Source organism: Podarcis gaigeae (assembly GCF_964106915.1).
Source record: "Podarcis gaigeae genome assembly, chromosome: 15".
NCBI classification, from domain to species: domain Eukaryota; kingdom Metazoa; phylum Chordata; class Lepidosauria; order Squamata; family Lacertidae; genus Podarcis; species Podarcis gaigeae.
Genome location: NC_139692.1, coordinates 39,628,539 through 39,645,427, shown reverse-complemented (window position 1 = coordinate 39,645,427; position 16,889 = coordinate 39,628,539). Strand labels below are relative to the sequence as shown.

The 16,889-nt window shown below is 46.5% G+C and overlaps 1 protein-coding gene across 12 annotated transcripts in view; it reads left to right on the top strand.

The window, feature by feature from the left end:
* The window catches only part of GGNBP2 (gametogenetin binding protein 2), a 33,108-nt gene that overhangs the window by 6,220 nt on the left and 9,999 nt on the right, over positions 1-16,889 (top strand). For 4 of the 12 annotated variants that reach the window (XM_083714501.1, XM_083714502.1, XM_083714505.1 and 1 more), the window contains exons 3-8: positions 8,671-8,751; positions 10,089-10,342; positions 11,561-11,659; positions 13,310-13,435; positions 13,558-13,671; positions 16,576-16,779. In XM_083714501.1, coding sequence (XP_083570627.1) covers positions 8,671-8,751; positions 10,089-10,342; positions 11,561-11,659; positions 13,310-13,435; positions 13,558-13,671; positions 16,576-16,779 — 878 coding nt within the window. Of the gene's footprint in view, positions 1-8,670; positions 8,752-10,088; positions 10,343-11,560; positions 11,660-13,309; positions 13,436-13,557; positions 13,672-16,575; positions 16,786-16,889 lie in introns of all 12 variants that reach the window. The other 8 variants (XM_083714496.1, XM_083714500.1, XM_083714503.1 and 5 more) reach the window with 3 other exon arrangements.

Genomic DNA, 16,889 nt, shown 5'->3' with positions numbered 1-16,889 from the left:
CGGTGGGAGGAGGGCTTTCCTCCCCACCGCCAACATTCAGAATGCTGTTCTGAATGTTGGCGGTGGGGAGGAAAAACCCTCCTCCCACCGCAAGCCCCGGGAACAGAGGAGAAGCCCTTCGCGCCTTCCCCTCTGTTCCCGGACCTCCCACCGCAAGCCTTAGGACAGGTCCGGGAACAGAGGAGAAGGCGCGCTGCGCTTCCCCACTGTCCCCGGAGATTTCCCTATGGGCTTTCGTCTTGCGAAGCAAGCCCATAGGGAAATTCGTCTTGCGAAGCCGCTAAAAAATCGGAAAACCCTTTCGTCTTGCGGGTTTTTCGTTTAGCGAGGCATTCGTCTTGCGGGGCACCACTGTATATGCTACACATTTAACATTCTTTCCCTCAAAGAATTCTGGGCACTCTAGTGCACCCCTCCCCAAGTTACAGTGCCCAGCAACCCTTAACAAACCATGGTGCCCCTAATTATTTGAGGAAAAGAACATGCCTCAAACAGGATTCAGAGACATAGCATGTCCAGTGGTACCTCTGGTTACAAACTTGATTCGTTCTGGAGGTCCGTTCTTAAGCTGAAACCGTTCTTATCCTGAGGCACGCTTTCGCTAATGGAGCCTCCCACTGTGCGCACACCTCTGGCGTGCGATTTCGGTTCTCATCCTGGGGCAAAGTTTGCAACCAGGATCAGCTACTTCCAGGTTAGCGGAGTTCATAACCTGAAGCATTTGTAACCCTAAGTGTTCGTAAACAGAGGTACCACTGTATACAGCCTTACAAAGCTGCAATCCTAAACACCCTTAATTGGGTAGGGCATAAGACCCCATTAGACACAGTCAGTGTTAGAAATTAGCAAGGCACCAAGTGTGTTTTGCTACTGGCATGGGTCCAGTTGCCACTACATGGAGATTTCTGGGCGACCACAGTTGAAAAACCTTTGCCTTAGTTCATAGTTAACACCATTTCCATTTCTGCAGTATGTGTTTCTACATTTTGGATACTGGGACAAGTGAATTGTTGTAAGAGCAAGCTGCAGTCAAGCAATGTAGTTGAGACCACAGAATCTTAGATTTGTTTTTTTGTAAGGTACCCCTGGGGGTCCTCTAGTCCACCCCCGGGCAAATAAACATTCCGTTGTGGTGACCGTAACCTAGTTTTAAGGTACCGTTTGGCACCTAGCTTATATATCAGAGTTTCTAACACTGGACACAGAGGCATATTTAACTTCCCAGCAAAAAAGGCTAGGATTTCACTGTACTTTAATAACTTTGAGATGTCGAACAATTCAAAAGGTGCTGAAATGGGTCACTGTGTGTCCTGCAATGTGGTTACCAGTTGCAGGCCTTAGATTGGGGACTCGGCGCTACGGCTAGGTGTCTGCTGTAGCCCCAAGCTCAGGTGAGGCTTGTTGCATTTTGGTGGAAGGATTTGTATGAGATGAACCATTTTACCTGGTTCCTGCTGAGCTGACAGCCGCCTCTTGATCTAAGAACTCTCTTACATTTGAGACTTAAAAGCTTGGTCTAAAACACCTGCAGAGCCCCAAGCTGGGGACACCCTGATGAATGTGTCACTTCAGAAGCTGGCTGCGAAAGCTTCCCTCTTGTTCTGCTGCCTCTGTGCCTCCAGCTTCTCCCTGACCAAAGCATCCTTCCCATAGCTGCCTGGACTTGGATAATGGCAGCTGTGCAAATCCATACTATTTGCCACGTTCCAAATGTATTTGGACGTTCCAGATATATTTGATAGGGACGCGGGTGGCATAGGGACTCGGGTGGCACTGTGGGTTAAATCACAGAGCCTAGGACTTGCCGATCAGAAGGTTGGCGGTTCGAATCCCTTCGATGGGGTGAGCTCCTATCGCTCGGTCCCTGCTCCTGCCAACCTAGCAGTTCAAAAGCACGTCAGAGTGCAAGTAGATAAATAGGTACCGCTCCGGTGGGAAGGTAAACGGCGTTTCCGTGTGCTACTCTGGTTCGCCAGAAGCGGCTTAGTCATGCTGACCACATGACCCGGAAACTGTACGCCGGCTTCCTCAGCTAATAAAGCGAGATGAGCGCTGCAACCTCAGAGTCGGCCACGACTGGACCTAATGGTGAGGGGTCCCTTTACCTTTACCTTAAATATATTTGGTAGTTCAACAGTCAACGCGTACCAGGATTCGTTTGTGGCCCACTGGAAACATGAGCAGAGTAGGACGTGTGTGTGGCGGGGCGAACACACTTCTCTTCCAGGTTGCAAAACTTTGTTGCCTGGTCACCTGGAGGTGCTGCTTGGGTGCCCTAGGTGAGCAGCAGCTTGCAAGCCTGCTAGAATTGTGGGCAGGGAGGGAGGGAGAGCTGGTGCCAGTCAATGTAGACCAGAAGCGTTGCACGCGAGGTATTTTGGACTGCAGCTCCCATAATCCCTGACTGTAGGTCATGTTGGCTGGGACTGATGGGAGTTGTAGTTCAACAACATCTGGAGGGCTCTCCCAATACCTGATAACCTGGATATGCCAGGATTTGAACTTGGGGCTGCTCTGCTGCTGAGCTGTGTCCTCTTCCCTTTGCATGAGTGTTGCTCAGTTTCTGTGTCAAGGCCCATATCCTTTCCTTTGATATAGTGGTGATTGGTTACCATAGTGCAGGGCTAGTCCCATCCCCTCATGACGCACCCTCTATGCAGTGTTAGAAATTAGCCAGGTGCGTTTTGCGACTGGCGCAGGTCCAATTGCGACCACATGGAGATCTCTAGATGCCAGGTTGGCGACCAACATTTCCATCTAACTGGCCCCTCCAGCTTTCTTAAGCAAGTAAACAGGAGAGCTTATTTATCACATTTATACCACACCTTTTCCTCCAAGCAGTACATGGTTTGGCTTCCTCATCTGTTAATCCCTGCATCAACCCTGTGAGGTAGGTTAAGGGGCTCTAACTGGCCCCAGGTCACTCAATGAGCTTCATGACTGAGGGGATTCGAACCCTGATCTCCCATGTCTTGGTCAGACACTAACCACACCACCACACTGGCTTCCTAGAACACTTCTGCTATGGGTCAGCTTTATAAATTAAGTAGGCAAATATGGGGAAAGCCAAAAGTCGCTTATAGAAGGATCGGAAATATTTTCCTTGAAGCTTGAATTTGTATTATTTGATGTGTTGTAAACTGCTGCTCTGGTTCGCCAGAAGTGGCTTAGTTATGCTGGCCACATGACCCGGAAAAACTGTCTGCAGACAAACACCGGCTCCCTTGGCCAGTAAAGCGAGATGAGTGCGTAACCCCAGAGTTGTTTGCGACTGGACTTAACTGTCAGGGGTCCCTTTACCTTTACCTTTAAACCGCTTGAGATTTTTTCTTTAAAATTTAAAGCAGGGTAAAGGTAAAGGGACCCCTGACTGTTAGGCCCAGTCGTAGACGACTCTGGGGTTGCGCGCTCATCTCGCTCTATAGGCCGAGGGAGCCGTCGTTTGTCCACAGACAGCTTCCGGGTCATGTGGCCAGCATGACTATGCCTCTTCTGGTGAACCAGAGCAGCGCACGGAAACGCTAGTATAGCACGGGAAGCTAGTATAGAAGTGAAATCAATAGTAGTAGTAGTAGTAGTAGTAGTAGTAGTAGTAGTAGTAGTAAAATAAAAAATATCATTGGAAAAAAGGCACCTAGGCCTTCCATTGTGGCAACTGTTACCCAGTTTTAAGGTGCCATTTGGCAATTAGCTTATATATCTGAGTTTCTAACACTGTCTGTCTGGAAGGGCTGTCCCCACCTACTTTTAAATACTCCTGTGTACGTTGCATAGGGCTAGAGAAAGGGTTAAGCAGATATTTTAGAAAAGCTCCCATCATTCCTGGCCCGTAGCCACATTGGCTGGGGCTGAGTTGGGAACCCCCAACAACACCTGGGTGCTGGTGGTAACAGGTTCCCCAACCTCAAAGTTTAAAGGACAGAAAAGATCCTTGCAAATCAAAGGAGTCTGTGTTTGTTCTCATAAGGCAGTGGGAATGTTGGATTGGACCAAAGTTCACTCCTTTGCCTTCTGGGAGCATGAGTCATTCTCTTCTCAGTGACCTCTGACCTTCTGAAGGATCAAGGCTGCCACTTGCAAGATAAGGTTTTCTGTGGTTGGCTTCGGAGAGGGAGATCTGGGGTGGAGTTGGGGATTGGTAAGGTGTGTTCCTCGCCTTCCATAAAATTCATTGTGGGGATTTCTTCCCCTTGCCCTCTAAACACTGAGTGGCTTTCCACATAAGCCAGATATACAATAAACACACAAGTAGTGAATCTAGAGAGTAGTATAAAAACAGCAATATATATATTTATTTTATTTTAAGAAACCAGATTAGATGAGAAGCTCTGGGGACATAAAATGGTCTTTGACTTTGTGATGAAAAATGAAACCAAATAGGGAGAAGCAAATCTCTCCATTTCGGTTTCTTCTTCTTCCAGTCTTAAATTCAGCTCTCCAGAATTCCACATCAGTTTGAGGTTGTTGTTTTTTTAAGATGTTCATGAAAATTCTTCAATGTTTGCGTCTGAAGTTCTAATGCACATGTCTTCGTATTCAGCTTTGCTGAATATTCCCATTTTTGCTAGCCGTTTCCCCCCCCAATACAATGTATTTTTGTACATTAATTTCACTAATAAGCGCTTTTAAAAATGTACACCTGACCTACCATGTGCATTTTTGTGCATATGACTTGGTTGGGGAACTGAATTGCAAAATTTGGTGAAGTGGCAAGTTGTGATGGATAGCTGAGTTGGTGCGTAAATTAGATTTTAGATTCAGACCAGGTCAAATTTATCTCCCATCCCCTCAAGGTAGGCATCTGGGGGCGGGATCTCCTTTGGAAGGTTGTTCCAACATCAAGGTGCTACTACTGAAATGGTTCTTCTCCCAGTTAACCACCCAGTGCACTTCAGAGGACAGTGGCACCACAGAGAAGAGAAGGCAATGAAAGTAGAAGATTCTAGTCCAGTTTGCTGTGTATGTGCCCAAGAGGCCTCTACTGCGCCTTCTAATTTGGACCTGGGATATTGGTTTGGTTTTGCTCCCATGAAACCACGTTGCAGAACAAACCTTTACTTATAGATCATGGTTTGTTAAGAGCAGATCAAACCACAGCCCTTGGTTCAGGCAGGTTGCAAAGTTGGAAATTGGGTCCCAGTGTGAATGGGGAGGATGAAGTGGGCGCAGTTTTGCTTATTCTCAGTAAACCATGGCTTGCGTCTTACTGTGATGTGTGAACTTTGAGCGAAATAACTTGGGGTGCTATGAAATCCAGAAGGACAAATGCTAAGAATATTTTTGCATGCTCATAATCGAGGCAGGGCTGTTTCGGATGTGGGCATGTGCTGTAGTGGCATGAAACCGTGCAGGGTGGTAATTAAAACTGATATTTCACAGGGCAGGAGCTCAGACCTGCACACCAACTGGTTGTCACTGTTATGCCACAGTTGCGAAGCACATGGAATGCTGTCTGCGTAGGGTAACTTTTGGACCTCTTTGAACAACTGCCGAGCCAAAGTACACAGAGAAGAGAAAACGAAAGAGAACTCATTTTTAGCTAGGCTAGTTTAACGCTACTTATAGTTGCATAGAATAAAGAATTATATAGTTGGAAGGGAACCAAGGGTCATGTAGTCCAACCCCATGCAATGCAGGAATCACAGCTAATTAATCCCTGACAGGTAACCATCAAACCTCTCTTTAAAAACCTCCAGTGAAGGGGAGCCCACCACCTTCTGAGTTAGTCCCTCCCCCTTTTGAACAGCTCTTTCCATCCAAAAGTTCTTTCTAAGGTTGAATTGGAATCTCCTTTGTAGCAATCGGAATCCATTCATTTGGGTCCTCCCCTCTGGAGCAGCAGGAAACAAGCTTGCCCCATCATCCATGTGACAGCCTGTCAGATTTTTGAACGTGGCTATCATGATTTCTGTTTGGAAAATGAAAATAACAAAAGCCAGGCCGCTTTGCTTTCACCTGTTACACCTCAAAGGGGCCAGACATTCCACTGAAGAGAAATGTGTTAAAGGTGTTAACTGAAGTGCAGGTTTTTTATTTTTAAGTGCTCAAGCTTTGAAGCTAGATCTTAACTTGGTGACTCCCCCCCCCAAAAAAAAGAACCCCCACATGCACCTTATTAAAAAGCACTTTGATTCTTTCTGGTTCTGTAGTTCTGGTTCTCAAGAGCCACCTGTGCAGAACCGGCTTTGAGATGTGTGTCTTCATTAATGCCACTCCCAACCGCAGTTCAGAAGTTCTTGGGGGTTTCCTTTGAAAGGTGATGGGGAAATGAAAGTGTGCCAGATCCATAACGCAGACGGTGTTACCATCCAAATTAAGGTAGAAGGGGGTGGAGGGTCCTTGGAAAAGGGAGCCACAGTTGTACCATGTGTGCTCAGGACTTCTGTAGTCCAAACTTCTGATATGCGGAAGCCTTCCTCACACACTCACTGCTGGAGTAGGATGCTTCTGCACACTCTTCCAGCTTGTGTTTGCCAAGAGCTCAAAAGCGAGAGATTCTCAGGGGATGCCCGTTTCCGTGCCTCACGAGGCAGACCTGCCAGCCCTTGTTGGGTGTAGATTTACCAAGTAGGCATCAAATCCGGAAGTGTCCCAAAGCGCTGTGCCAATTAATGTAAATCCGCAGGGTAGTCCTTGCTCCCAGCCGTTCCCCCCACCCTCCTCGCGCAGGGCTACAGGAGTAGAAAACATTGTACCTTGGAGTCACTTGTTTTTAATTAATGTGCTCCTAAATTGGCACTTTGGGAGAATTGGCTTCTCCCCCACCATTAAGCTGTCACACGTGCATGATTCCTGCTCTGTAATTTTGTTGCTGTAATTAAGCCGTTGGATCACTTACTCTTGCGTGGCGTTTGGAGGCTGCTCACTACTTAGGAATTGCACAAGCCCTTTGATAAGCCGAAGGACTGTAGCTTAGGGGGTAGAGCACCTGCTTTGCATGCAAAAGGTCCAATCCCCAGCATCTCCAGGTTGGGCTAAGAAAAGACTCCCTGCCTCCAGCCCTGGAGAGCCACTGCCAGTCAGTGTTGACAGTACTGAGCTAGATGGACCAATGGTCTGACTTGGTATAAGGCAGTTTCCATTGTTCCTGTTTAACTGGCTGGCTAAACCAGATGAGAGTAGCCGATGGGTCTCAAACTCTTGGTGAGTTAGGGACTTCCCCTGCATGCGAAGATAGGTTCTGGCTGATGGAGCGGATGAGACCAATAGTGGGTCCAACAGTCAAGACTGAAGGCAGTTTCTGCATATGCTATAGCGGGAAGTGGGGGGCAGATGGGGCTCATCCACCTGGGAAGGCAGCCCATCTAGGAGATGAAGAACTCTGCTCCTAAATCTCCGCTGCCTCATGGGACATCTTTGGGAGAAGAAAAGGCTAAGGAGTAAACCCTCCACAAATGGAGATCAGAGTCCCTAACATGGTTGGATGGAACTTTGTATGCCTCCTTCCGTCAACTCCTGCAGTCAAGTGGTGCCAGACATCTTGCTCTGCTTCCCTTTGGACCACATCAGCAAGGCTGAGGGGGGTCTTGTCATCTGGGCATCCCCGGACCTCCATACACAGTGCTTAGGCTTGCACCCCAGGGAGGTCACTTTGGTGCTACAAATGCAGCAAAAACACAGTATGACGGATCTCCACAGCCACAGCAGCTGCTGTGATTCTCCAGCGTTTGACTTCACCCCCACAGGCACACTCCACTATCTTTCAAAACAGATGGATGCCAGTGTCCTTAATGCTGAACCGTGAGGACTGAACCTGGTTAGGAACAAGTTGCAGCGCAGTAGTAGGGCATCTGCTTTGCATGCAGAAGGCTCCGCATTCTGTCCCTGGAGTTGACAAGGCTGAGAATGTCCCCAGTCTGAAATCCTGGAGAGCTGCCTCCAGTCAGTGTAGACCAGAGTTCTTTGGGTAGGACTACACCTCCCATCATCCTTAGCCAGTGTAGCCAATGATTGGGGATGATGGAAGCTGTGGTTCGACAGCACACTATCCTGAGCTAGATGGACCAGTGGGCTGACGCCGTGCAAGGCTGCTGCCTACCTTCCTAGGAGCATAAATGCTGTCCAGTGCAGCAGATCTCTTGACGTGGTGTGAAAATGATTACGAGTGAGGGGAGCTGCATCTAAAGGATCTCTAGAAAGTGGGAACCAGGGGCAGATCTACACTTGTCGTTTATAATGTTAAAAATGCGTTGTTAAAATGTGACATCAGAGGGCGCTGCAGAGCAGTGAGCCACCGGCAATGGAAAACCGCTATTAAGCATTATAGAACGTGTTTTTTAAAAGAAAACGTTTAGAAGGTCAGTGTAGATCCAGCCCAGGAGAAATCTGGGTGTGCTTTGAAGTGCAGTAGACCACTTCAGTTAGTGAGTTGGGACCTACCACAGGTTATGGCGTGATCCAAGGTGAGTAGCAACAAGAGCACTACCACCAGGCAGGTATATGGTAACATATTAGGAAATGGGTCCCCAAATGCGTGTTTGGCTAAAAGGTGGATTTTGAGTCTGATAAGATCATTGCTAAACGCACTATTCCATTTCATCTCAAGTTTTGGCATTTTCACACTGCTTACAACTTTTTCTGGGTTTTTTCCCCCTGCACCCCTCTGGTGGCATCTGGCTGGGTGTGTGACAGCTGGAGGCCTCATTCCCGTGTCTTCTTTTTTCCTTGCAGATGGTGATGGAGTTTCCTGATAACGTGCTTAACCTTGATGGGCATCAGAACAGTGGGGCGCAGTTAAAGCAGTTCATCCAGGTAGGTTGCTGCCATGCATCTCAAAAGCTGAGCACCAAAATGTTCCCAGTAATGTGATTGCTCTCCTAAGATTTTTTTCATTTTTGTTTAAATTGTGCATTCGTTTGTTTGTTGCTTTATTGGACAAATGCCACGGCATGTTTAGTTGCTTTGACCGCAGCAGCAGAAAAAAACCACAAAACATTTTTACCGTGATTACGATTGTTATAACCACAACACCAAAACAAAGATTAAGAAAAGAAAAATATTTATTTCACAATTGCAAACTTACTGTGTTACAGTCAGGGGGGTGTAAAAAAAAAAATCTTAGCTTGTGCTGATATTTTTAAAAAACCTATCCATTCTTTATTTTTCTTACTTAACCTTGAATTGTCTTTAGCAGCATGTGTGTTTCTAACACTAAAAAAAATAAGTTTAATCTCATTAAACATATCAAAACCACATGGAATATTAGAGAGGTGAAAGTTTTTCAGTATAAGCAAAGGCCATACTTTCAGAAATTTGTTCCATCTATATCCTGCTGCTTTTGCCATGGCTTATTTATGTAGTCACTGCATAGAGGTAATTTTCTGATTTTCCAGAGTTCCATCAGCAGAGGGATTGCTTGTTAAACCCCTCTAGGAATTGTAGCTCCACGAGAGGACAGAAATTAGGGATCCCCTAACAACTCTCAGTGCCTGTAACAAACTACAGTCCCCAGAATCCTTTGGGGGAAGCAACAGCTGTTTAAAGTGAGATGATACTGCTTTAAATGTATCATGTGGACGGGGCCATGTCTCTTTACAAAAGGTGTTTCAACTGATCGCCCTTCTCTGAAACCCTTTCGCTAATGGCAGTGAGGTTTTAGCATGCAAATGAACAAAAAAAAGCAGTTTGTGAGGCAGGAGTAAAAGATAAAAACAAACAGGTCAGTTAAATGCAGAACAATATACTGAATAAAGGCAGGATACAACAAAAAACACCTGCGCTCTTTTGTTTACTGTGGAGCCAAGGAGATACATTTTGGAAGAGAGTGCAGCTTCAGTGTATAGAGTTCTGCATTGCCGTGTAGTGGTTAGTATCAGAGGGGCCTGGCAGGCCAGGGTTCAAAATCCCCTCTTGACCATGAAGCTCAACTTGGTGACCTGGGGTCAGTCACTCCCTCTCAGCCTGGCCTACCTCACTGGGTTGTTGTGAGGATGTCAAAGAGATGCAGAAGGAACCGAAGCACGCCACCCTGAGCTGCTTGGAGGAAAGGCGGGACGATATAAATGCAATAGTGAAACAGAATAAATTTAATCAGGCCTTTACAAAGAGAGAGAGAAGCAGCAGCAGCTCATTTCTCTCTTTCTCCCTAGCGGCACAGCATGCTCAAGCAGCAGGACCTGAATATTGCCATGATGGTGACATCGCGCGAAGTCTTGAGTGCTCTCTCTCAGCTTGTCCCCTGCGTTGGCTGCCGCCGGAGCGTGGAGCGCCTCTTCTCTCAGCTCGTGGAGTCGGGGAACCCTGCCCTCGAACCCCTCACCGTCGGGTCCAAGGGAGTCCTCTCTGTCACTCCGAGCTGCATGAGGGATGCAAAGAAACTCTACACGCTGTTCTACGTGCACGGGTATGCTGAAGGGGGGAGTTGTGGGCTGGCTTACGGCAGAATCATAGAATTGGGACCCCAAGGGTCATCTAGTCCAACCCCCTGCAGTGCATAAATCCTGTTGCCCAACATGAGGATCGAACCCGTGACCCTAAGATTAAGAGTCTTATCTTGGAGTTCAGCTCCTATCATCCCTGGTCATTGACCCAACAGCTGCTTTCTAGGGCTGATGATGGAATAGAGTCCAGCAAGATCTGGAAGGCTGTTGATTCTCCACCCCTGGTGTAAAAGCAGATCATGGATGGAAGGAACTACTATTACTACTAACAACAATAATTTGTTGCTGTTACTAATTTGTTATTAGTTTATATGCCAGAATGGCTTCTCAGCAGTTTAAAACGGTAAAACCGATCTGTAATTAAAATACACAATAAACATTAATTAAGTGCTTAATTAAAACAGGCAACAAAACAGGCAATTCAAAAGCCTGACAATCAAAACAGAGCGATGAAACCAGAAGTTCAGTTCCAGAGAAGGCTTTCCTAAAGAGGTGCACCTGCAGGAGCCGGCAGAATGCCAATATTGATGGGGGTCAGGGACTCCCGTATTTCAGCACGGCCTTTTAGGACACTGGTGCTGCCAGTGAAAAAGCCCACTTCTGCGTTACTACAACCCTTGTTAAAAGAAACGTGGGAGGAAGGAAATAAAACCCGCCAACAGTCTAAGGCTTTTGCTTTGCAACCTTACAAAGTTTTAACTCATGAGCAGCAGCACCTAGTAAAATGCTAATAAAAAGATAAAGGGACCCCTGACCATTAGGTCCAGTCATGGCCGACTCTGGGGTTGCGGCACTCATCTCACTTTATTGGCCGAGGGAGCCAGCGTACAGCTTCTGAGTCATGTGGCCAGCATGACTAAGCCGCTTCTGGCGAACCAGAGCAGCGCATGGAAACGCCGTTTACCTTCCCACCGGAGTGGTACCTATTTATCTACTTGCACTTTGACGTGCTTTCGAACTGCTAGGTTGGTAGGAGCTGGGACCGAGCAACAGGAGCTCACCCCGTCGTGGGTATTTGAACCGCCGACCTTCTGATTGGCAAGTCCGAGGCTCTGTGGTTTAACCCACAGCACCACCCGCATCCCTAATACTAATGCTAATACTTGGCCGTAAATTAATTGCACAGCGGGCTTCTGCAATATCTTCTATACCTCTCTGTGGCGTTTTGTTTTTTTTTAAAGGTCCAAGTTAAATGAAATGATTGATGCGATTCCGAAAAGTAAGAAGAACAAGAGGTGCCAGCTGCACTCCTTGGACACACACAAACCCAAGCCCTTGGGGTAAGTTCTTCAGAAGCAGTGTCCCTCTGTGCAGAAGCCAGAAAGGGGGCTCTTCCATGAGCAGGAGGGGTGGCACCTTCCCAGCCAAGTGGCTTTGTAAGCTGCTGGAAGCAGGGCAGCGAGGAAGCAGGGCAGCTGAAATGTGCAAGGTTTAACACACAATTTAAGAAGCATGCCCATACATGGATGTTCTGTTAAAGTACCCAGAATAGTTCTGGGACATCCAAAAAGTGCGGGTATGAAAAGCAAAGCAGTCTGTCTCACTATATTGTAGCTTTATGTTGGGAACCGCTCCACGGATGGAGGGCAGTAATACAAATTTAATAAATCATCCCACCAGGCGGCCCACCTTCCAGCTTTTGGGTGGCGGGGTGGGGTAGAATTTAATAAATCATAATAAACCTAAGTAGAAACTGCCTCTCCTCCTCTGGCAAATGTGGCTCTAGAAAGACAAGCCTAATCTGGTAGCCTGACTTGAGCTGTTTTGCTTGCAAGTCATCCAAAATAAGAGTATAGAAAGAGCTCTGCTGAATCAGAGCAAAGTCTTGGGAAGAGTCCTGCTGGCAGCCCATTTGGTCCTGCATCCTGCCTCCATAGTGGCCAACCAGATGCCTCTTCTGGGAAGCCCAAAGCAGGACTGGAGTGCAGCAGCTCACTCCTTCCCAGTTGCGATTTCCAGCAACTGGTACTCTGTCTCGCACAGAGGAGACAGAGCGTAGCCGCCGAGGCTGTTGCAGCAGACCTCGAATAACAGGCTCATGAAAAAGTAGGTCTTTGTTCCACTTCCGCTTCAAAAGTATCTTTTATTCAAATGGTGGTGGGGTTTTGTCCCCCCACCCAAATACCTCTATGGCACTAGATCAGCCTCCCACAACCTGGTGCTCTCAGATTACAGTTCCTGGTGCTGGCTGGGACACGTGAGATTGGCAATCCCAACCAAACACTGCTGTCCTGGCTGGGGCTATTGGCAGCTGTCCTCCAAGGCACCAAGTGTGTAAGGCTGCATTAGATCTTACGGTTTGCTCCTGGGTTGGAAGGAAATCATTCCATTCAATGTGGGGCTTTTAAATGAATGAGGTTCCCTTGCTTTCCCCCCGTCCCCAAGAGCTGGGGCAAACTAACAACAACAACAACAACAACAATTATTATTATTATTATTATTATTATTATTATTATTATTATTATTATTATTTTATTTATACCCTGCCCATCTGTCTGGGTTGCCCCAGCCACTCGGGGCAGTTTTGAACAGATATAAAAATATCAAATATTGAAAACTTTACTATACAGGGCTGCCTTCAGATGTCTGCTGGGAGGCCATTCCACAGGACGGGCACCCCAGCTGAGAAGGCCCTCTCCTTGGTGTTTATTATTATTATTTGATTTATATACTGCCTTTCATAACAAGATCTCAGGGTGGTTCACAGAGTAAAAATACCAAGTTAAAAACACATATTGCAGTGAGGGGAAATGGTAGAAGGGCCCTCGGAGTTGGATCTCAGTGTCCGGGCTGGCTGATGGGGGTGAAGCCATTTAGGGCTTTCAGGGTCAGCAGTAGCGGCCCTTTGAATGGTGCTCCTAAGGGTCAGGAGAGTTGTTGTGCCCACTGACGTAGCCGCTAAATTCTTGTCTTAACACTGTGTGCTGCAGCGAAGGGAACGGTAGCGCCCTGAGTGCAGAGAAGTTAGGTGCAGATAAACGAAGTAGTGAAGACGACAGGAAGGAGAGCAGGTGTAGGATCACTTTCTACTATGGACCTTTCCAAGGAGCAGCCAGGTAAAGGGAACCGGCGGCAGCTGGGCTCAGGGCGCGGCGTGTTCCCGTTGCCTCCAGCCCTCCACACTTGGGGCGGCTTCGTTCTGCTTTAACCCGTGCCGCTTTCCCCTCCTCCCCTGCAGGGGTTGCTGGATGGACGTGTGGGAGCTGATGTCTCAGGAGTGCAGAGACGAAGTAGTTTTAATCGACTCCAGCTGTCTGTTAGAAACATTAGAAACTTACCTCCGGAAACACAGGTGAGCAAATGGAAAAGTGTGTTTTCTTAGCGTGGCGCTCGAGTCTCTTATCTCTCTGTCCAGCAAAGTTGCTCCAAAGGTGGGTTTTTGGTTTTTTTTAAAAAAATGGCTTATATGCATGTGTGAAATCTCGGCCAGTTTCTGAAGCTCCTGAACTTCTGAGAGTTCATGTAACATATTTTTGCATCAGCAGCTAAGGAGCTTACGGGGCCCTTCCTGGAGGAGCACACAGCTGAGGGAGAGAGGGGAACGGGGCTCCCAGACGGCTTGAATATTTAGCTTTTGTACAAAGCTTGCACTGAGGTTATACCGTGTTGTATCAAGCATTTCCCTGTGGTACCATGGGGTGCAGTGGTTAGAGCATTAAACCAAGACCTGGGAGACTACGGTTCAAATCCCCACTCAGCCCCAAAGCGCTCACTGGGTTGCCTCGGGCCTAGCTGTTCATTCTCAGCCTACTTTACCTCACAGGCTTGCTGTGAGGGGAAAATGTGGAGGAAGCAGAAGCATATAGGCCTTGAGCTCTCTGGGGGAAAGGTGGGCTGTAGATGTAATAAACAAATAAATACTGCTTATTGACATTGTACTTAATGTAAAAAGTCCTCAATGTTTTAAAAGGTGAGTTATGCACAAGCTCCAAATCAGCTTTAATTGTATAATCCAATTTTTCCCAGTAAGTGGTTTGGATCCAGCATGACAATAGCGGCTGCCTGGAAGTGCCCTAACAGTTCTTCTTTTACATCCAGCACAGTCTGAGACTGGATGAGACCCCTGCTTAAAAGCATGGAGGGTGAAGAAGATGAGCAGAAGCTGGTCCCTGTAGGACCCAGATGCAGTAAGACGACACACAGGGGGTTGTATCCGATATTAGTCCTGCTCAGATTATACCTATGAAAATTAATGGACATGCCGCAGCTTCACTCTGTTAATTCCAACAGGTTTTACTTTAATTCAGTCGAATGCAACCCAGATTTTGTGTGTGTCTGTTTTGCTTCGAGTTTTTTTTTTGTTTTTTGCAAAAAAGGAGGTTTTTGAACTGTTAAGTGCTGTATAAATTCTTTCAAAGCAATAGATAAGTTGTGTTTGTCACAGTGAACAAAAAAACTAAAACCAAAAAGATGCAGTGGCGCTGTTAATGCAGGTGCAAATTAAAATTTGGGATTATAGAAAGGGAAGAGGAGCAGTCTGTTCCACCCCAAATTCAAGATGCAGCTACATAGTGCCGGAGGGAGATCCTGGTTCCTTCTGACTGGCTGCAACTCTGGGCAAAGAGTTCGCCCAGCCCTGTTGCCTTAACTGGACTATCTATTTTTTATTTTCTTACTAAACGGAAAGTTCAGTTAACATAGGCATTAGCAATTAGCTATAAACAATACAATTTGATTTTAATCACGTCTTCTAAAATATTTTGACATCCGTTTTGGTATCATTCTTTTGAATCTGGGAGCCAACTTTCACCACAGTGGTTTCTTATTTTGGTTGGTCTGCAGTCATATTTTCCTGGTTCAGATGTAATGAGAAACCATGGTTTAATGGACACTTCCTGGTTTTTCCATTCCAGCAGTGGAGCAGGAGCCTAGGGGGCTAGATGTGGGTGCAAAAAGCTCCCTTGTTTCTTAGCTTTTCCAGCCAAGATTTGGCTTAGTCACAGCTGGCCCCTGCTTTGTCTGTGAAAGGCCCTCGGTTTAATTACCCCCACCTCCTGGTAGGGCAGGGAATGACCCTTGCCCCAAACCATGGAGAGCTGCTGCCAGTTCTACAACTGGAGGTAACCAATTTATACCAGCTGCCTTTCAGATTTTTCAAGTTAAAGTGTCGTCCCAGGTACTTTTTGGGATCCCAGTATGGATACAAGCATATAAAAGTGATTTAGATTAGATACACTCAAGTCTTTTGACACGTATCCTTGGGCTCCCTAATTCAATCAAGTATGAGACGATGTGTGCAGAATTAGGTATACACATGATGGGATATTTGGCGTGGACTAGCACTATAAAACACTGGCTGTGCTGCCATTTTCATTCCCAGCCTTTGAGTCCGCTTTCCAATTTACTTAAGGACTCCTATAAATCCAGATGGCTCCAACTCATGCCTAGCAAAATTAGATATTTTGGTATTGACTTGGAATTATTGTATAATTCTAGTGAGCAATATATTTATCGCAATATCCAAATTTGATTAAGGGATACTGAAAAACAAAACATTTAGTCGGCTGTAAATAAAATTTGCTCCCCCAGGGTCTATGGTTTAAATACACCCGGTAACAGGATCACTTATATCTCATAGTTAATAATTCCAGCCCAACGCAGGACATTTATATTAGCCTGACTGAATGTTTTCCCCTCAGCTTTTGTTAAGGGCAGATATTTATACATCCCTAGAAATGATAGACACTGCAGATGTTATTTGAATGTGCCAGACACTGTAGAACACATTATTTTCTACTGTCTACTGTACAACCAGCTGCATAAATGCGTGTTATCCCCCTTTTTGGGTAGTTTAACATGGCACAAAGAAAATATCAGATTCTACCTGTCTGATATTAATCTGGAGGTAACTGCAAGGGTGGCTAAGTCCCGGTCAATAGTATCTCTTGGAGTGGTAAATGGCATGGTTTAGCGGGAAGACAATGAAATGAAAAATTTCTGTTACTATATATTTTGCCTGACTATTTCTTTGTATATATTTTAAAATTTGTGTATATTTTAAGATGGTCTATATCTGTAATGCCTAATAAAGGTTTGGAGAAAGAAAGCTGCTGCCAGTCAGTGTTGACAGTGCTGGCCTAGATGGCTGGACTACGCTGAATCCAGCTTCCTCTGTCCCTGTGTACCAATCCTTCATCCTCCAACCAGAGATAGGCCTTTACATAGATGACATGCCCTCTTTCCCCTTTCCAAACAGGTTTTGCACCGACTGCAAGAACAAAGTCCTGCGGGCTTACACCATCCTTATCGGCGAGCTGGACTGCAGCAAAGAGAAGGGCTACTGTGCCGCTCTCTACGAGGGGCTGCGCTGCTGCCCCCACGAGCGCCACATCCACGTCTGCTGTGAGACCGACTTCATCGCCCACCTCCTTGGCCGAGCCGAACCCGAGTTCGCAGGAGGGTATGAGTATGTAATTTGCTAGAGTGGGCTATCTAGCACTTTTGCTTCCTTTTGAAACACATTTTCCCCCCTTTTTACTGAATGTATATTTCAGATATATACATGTGGTG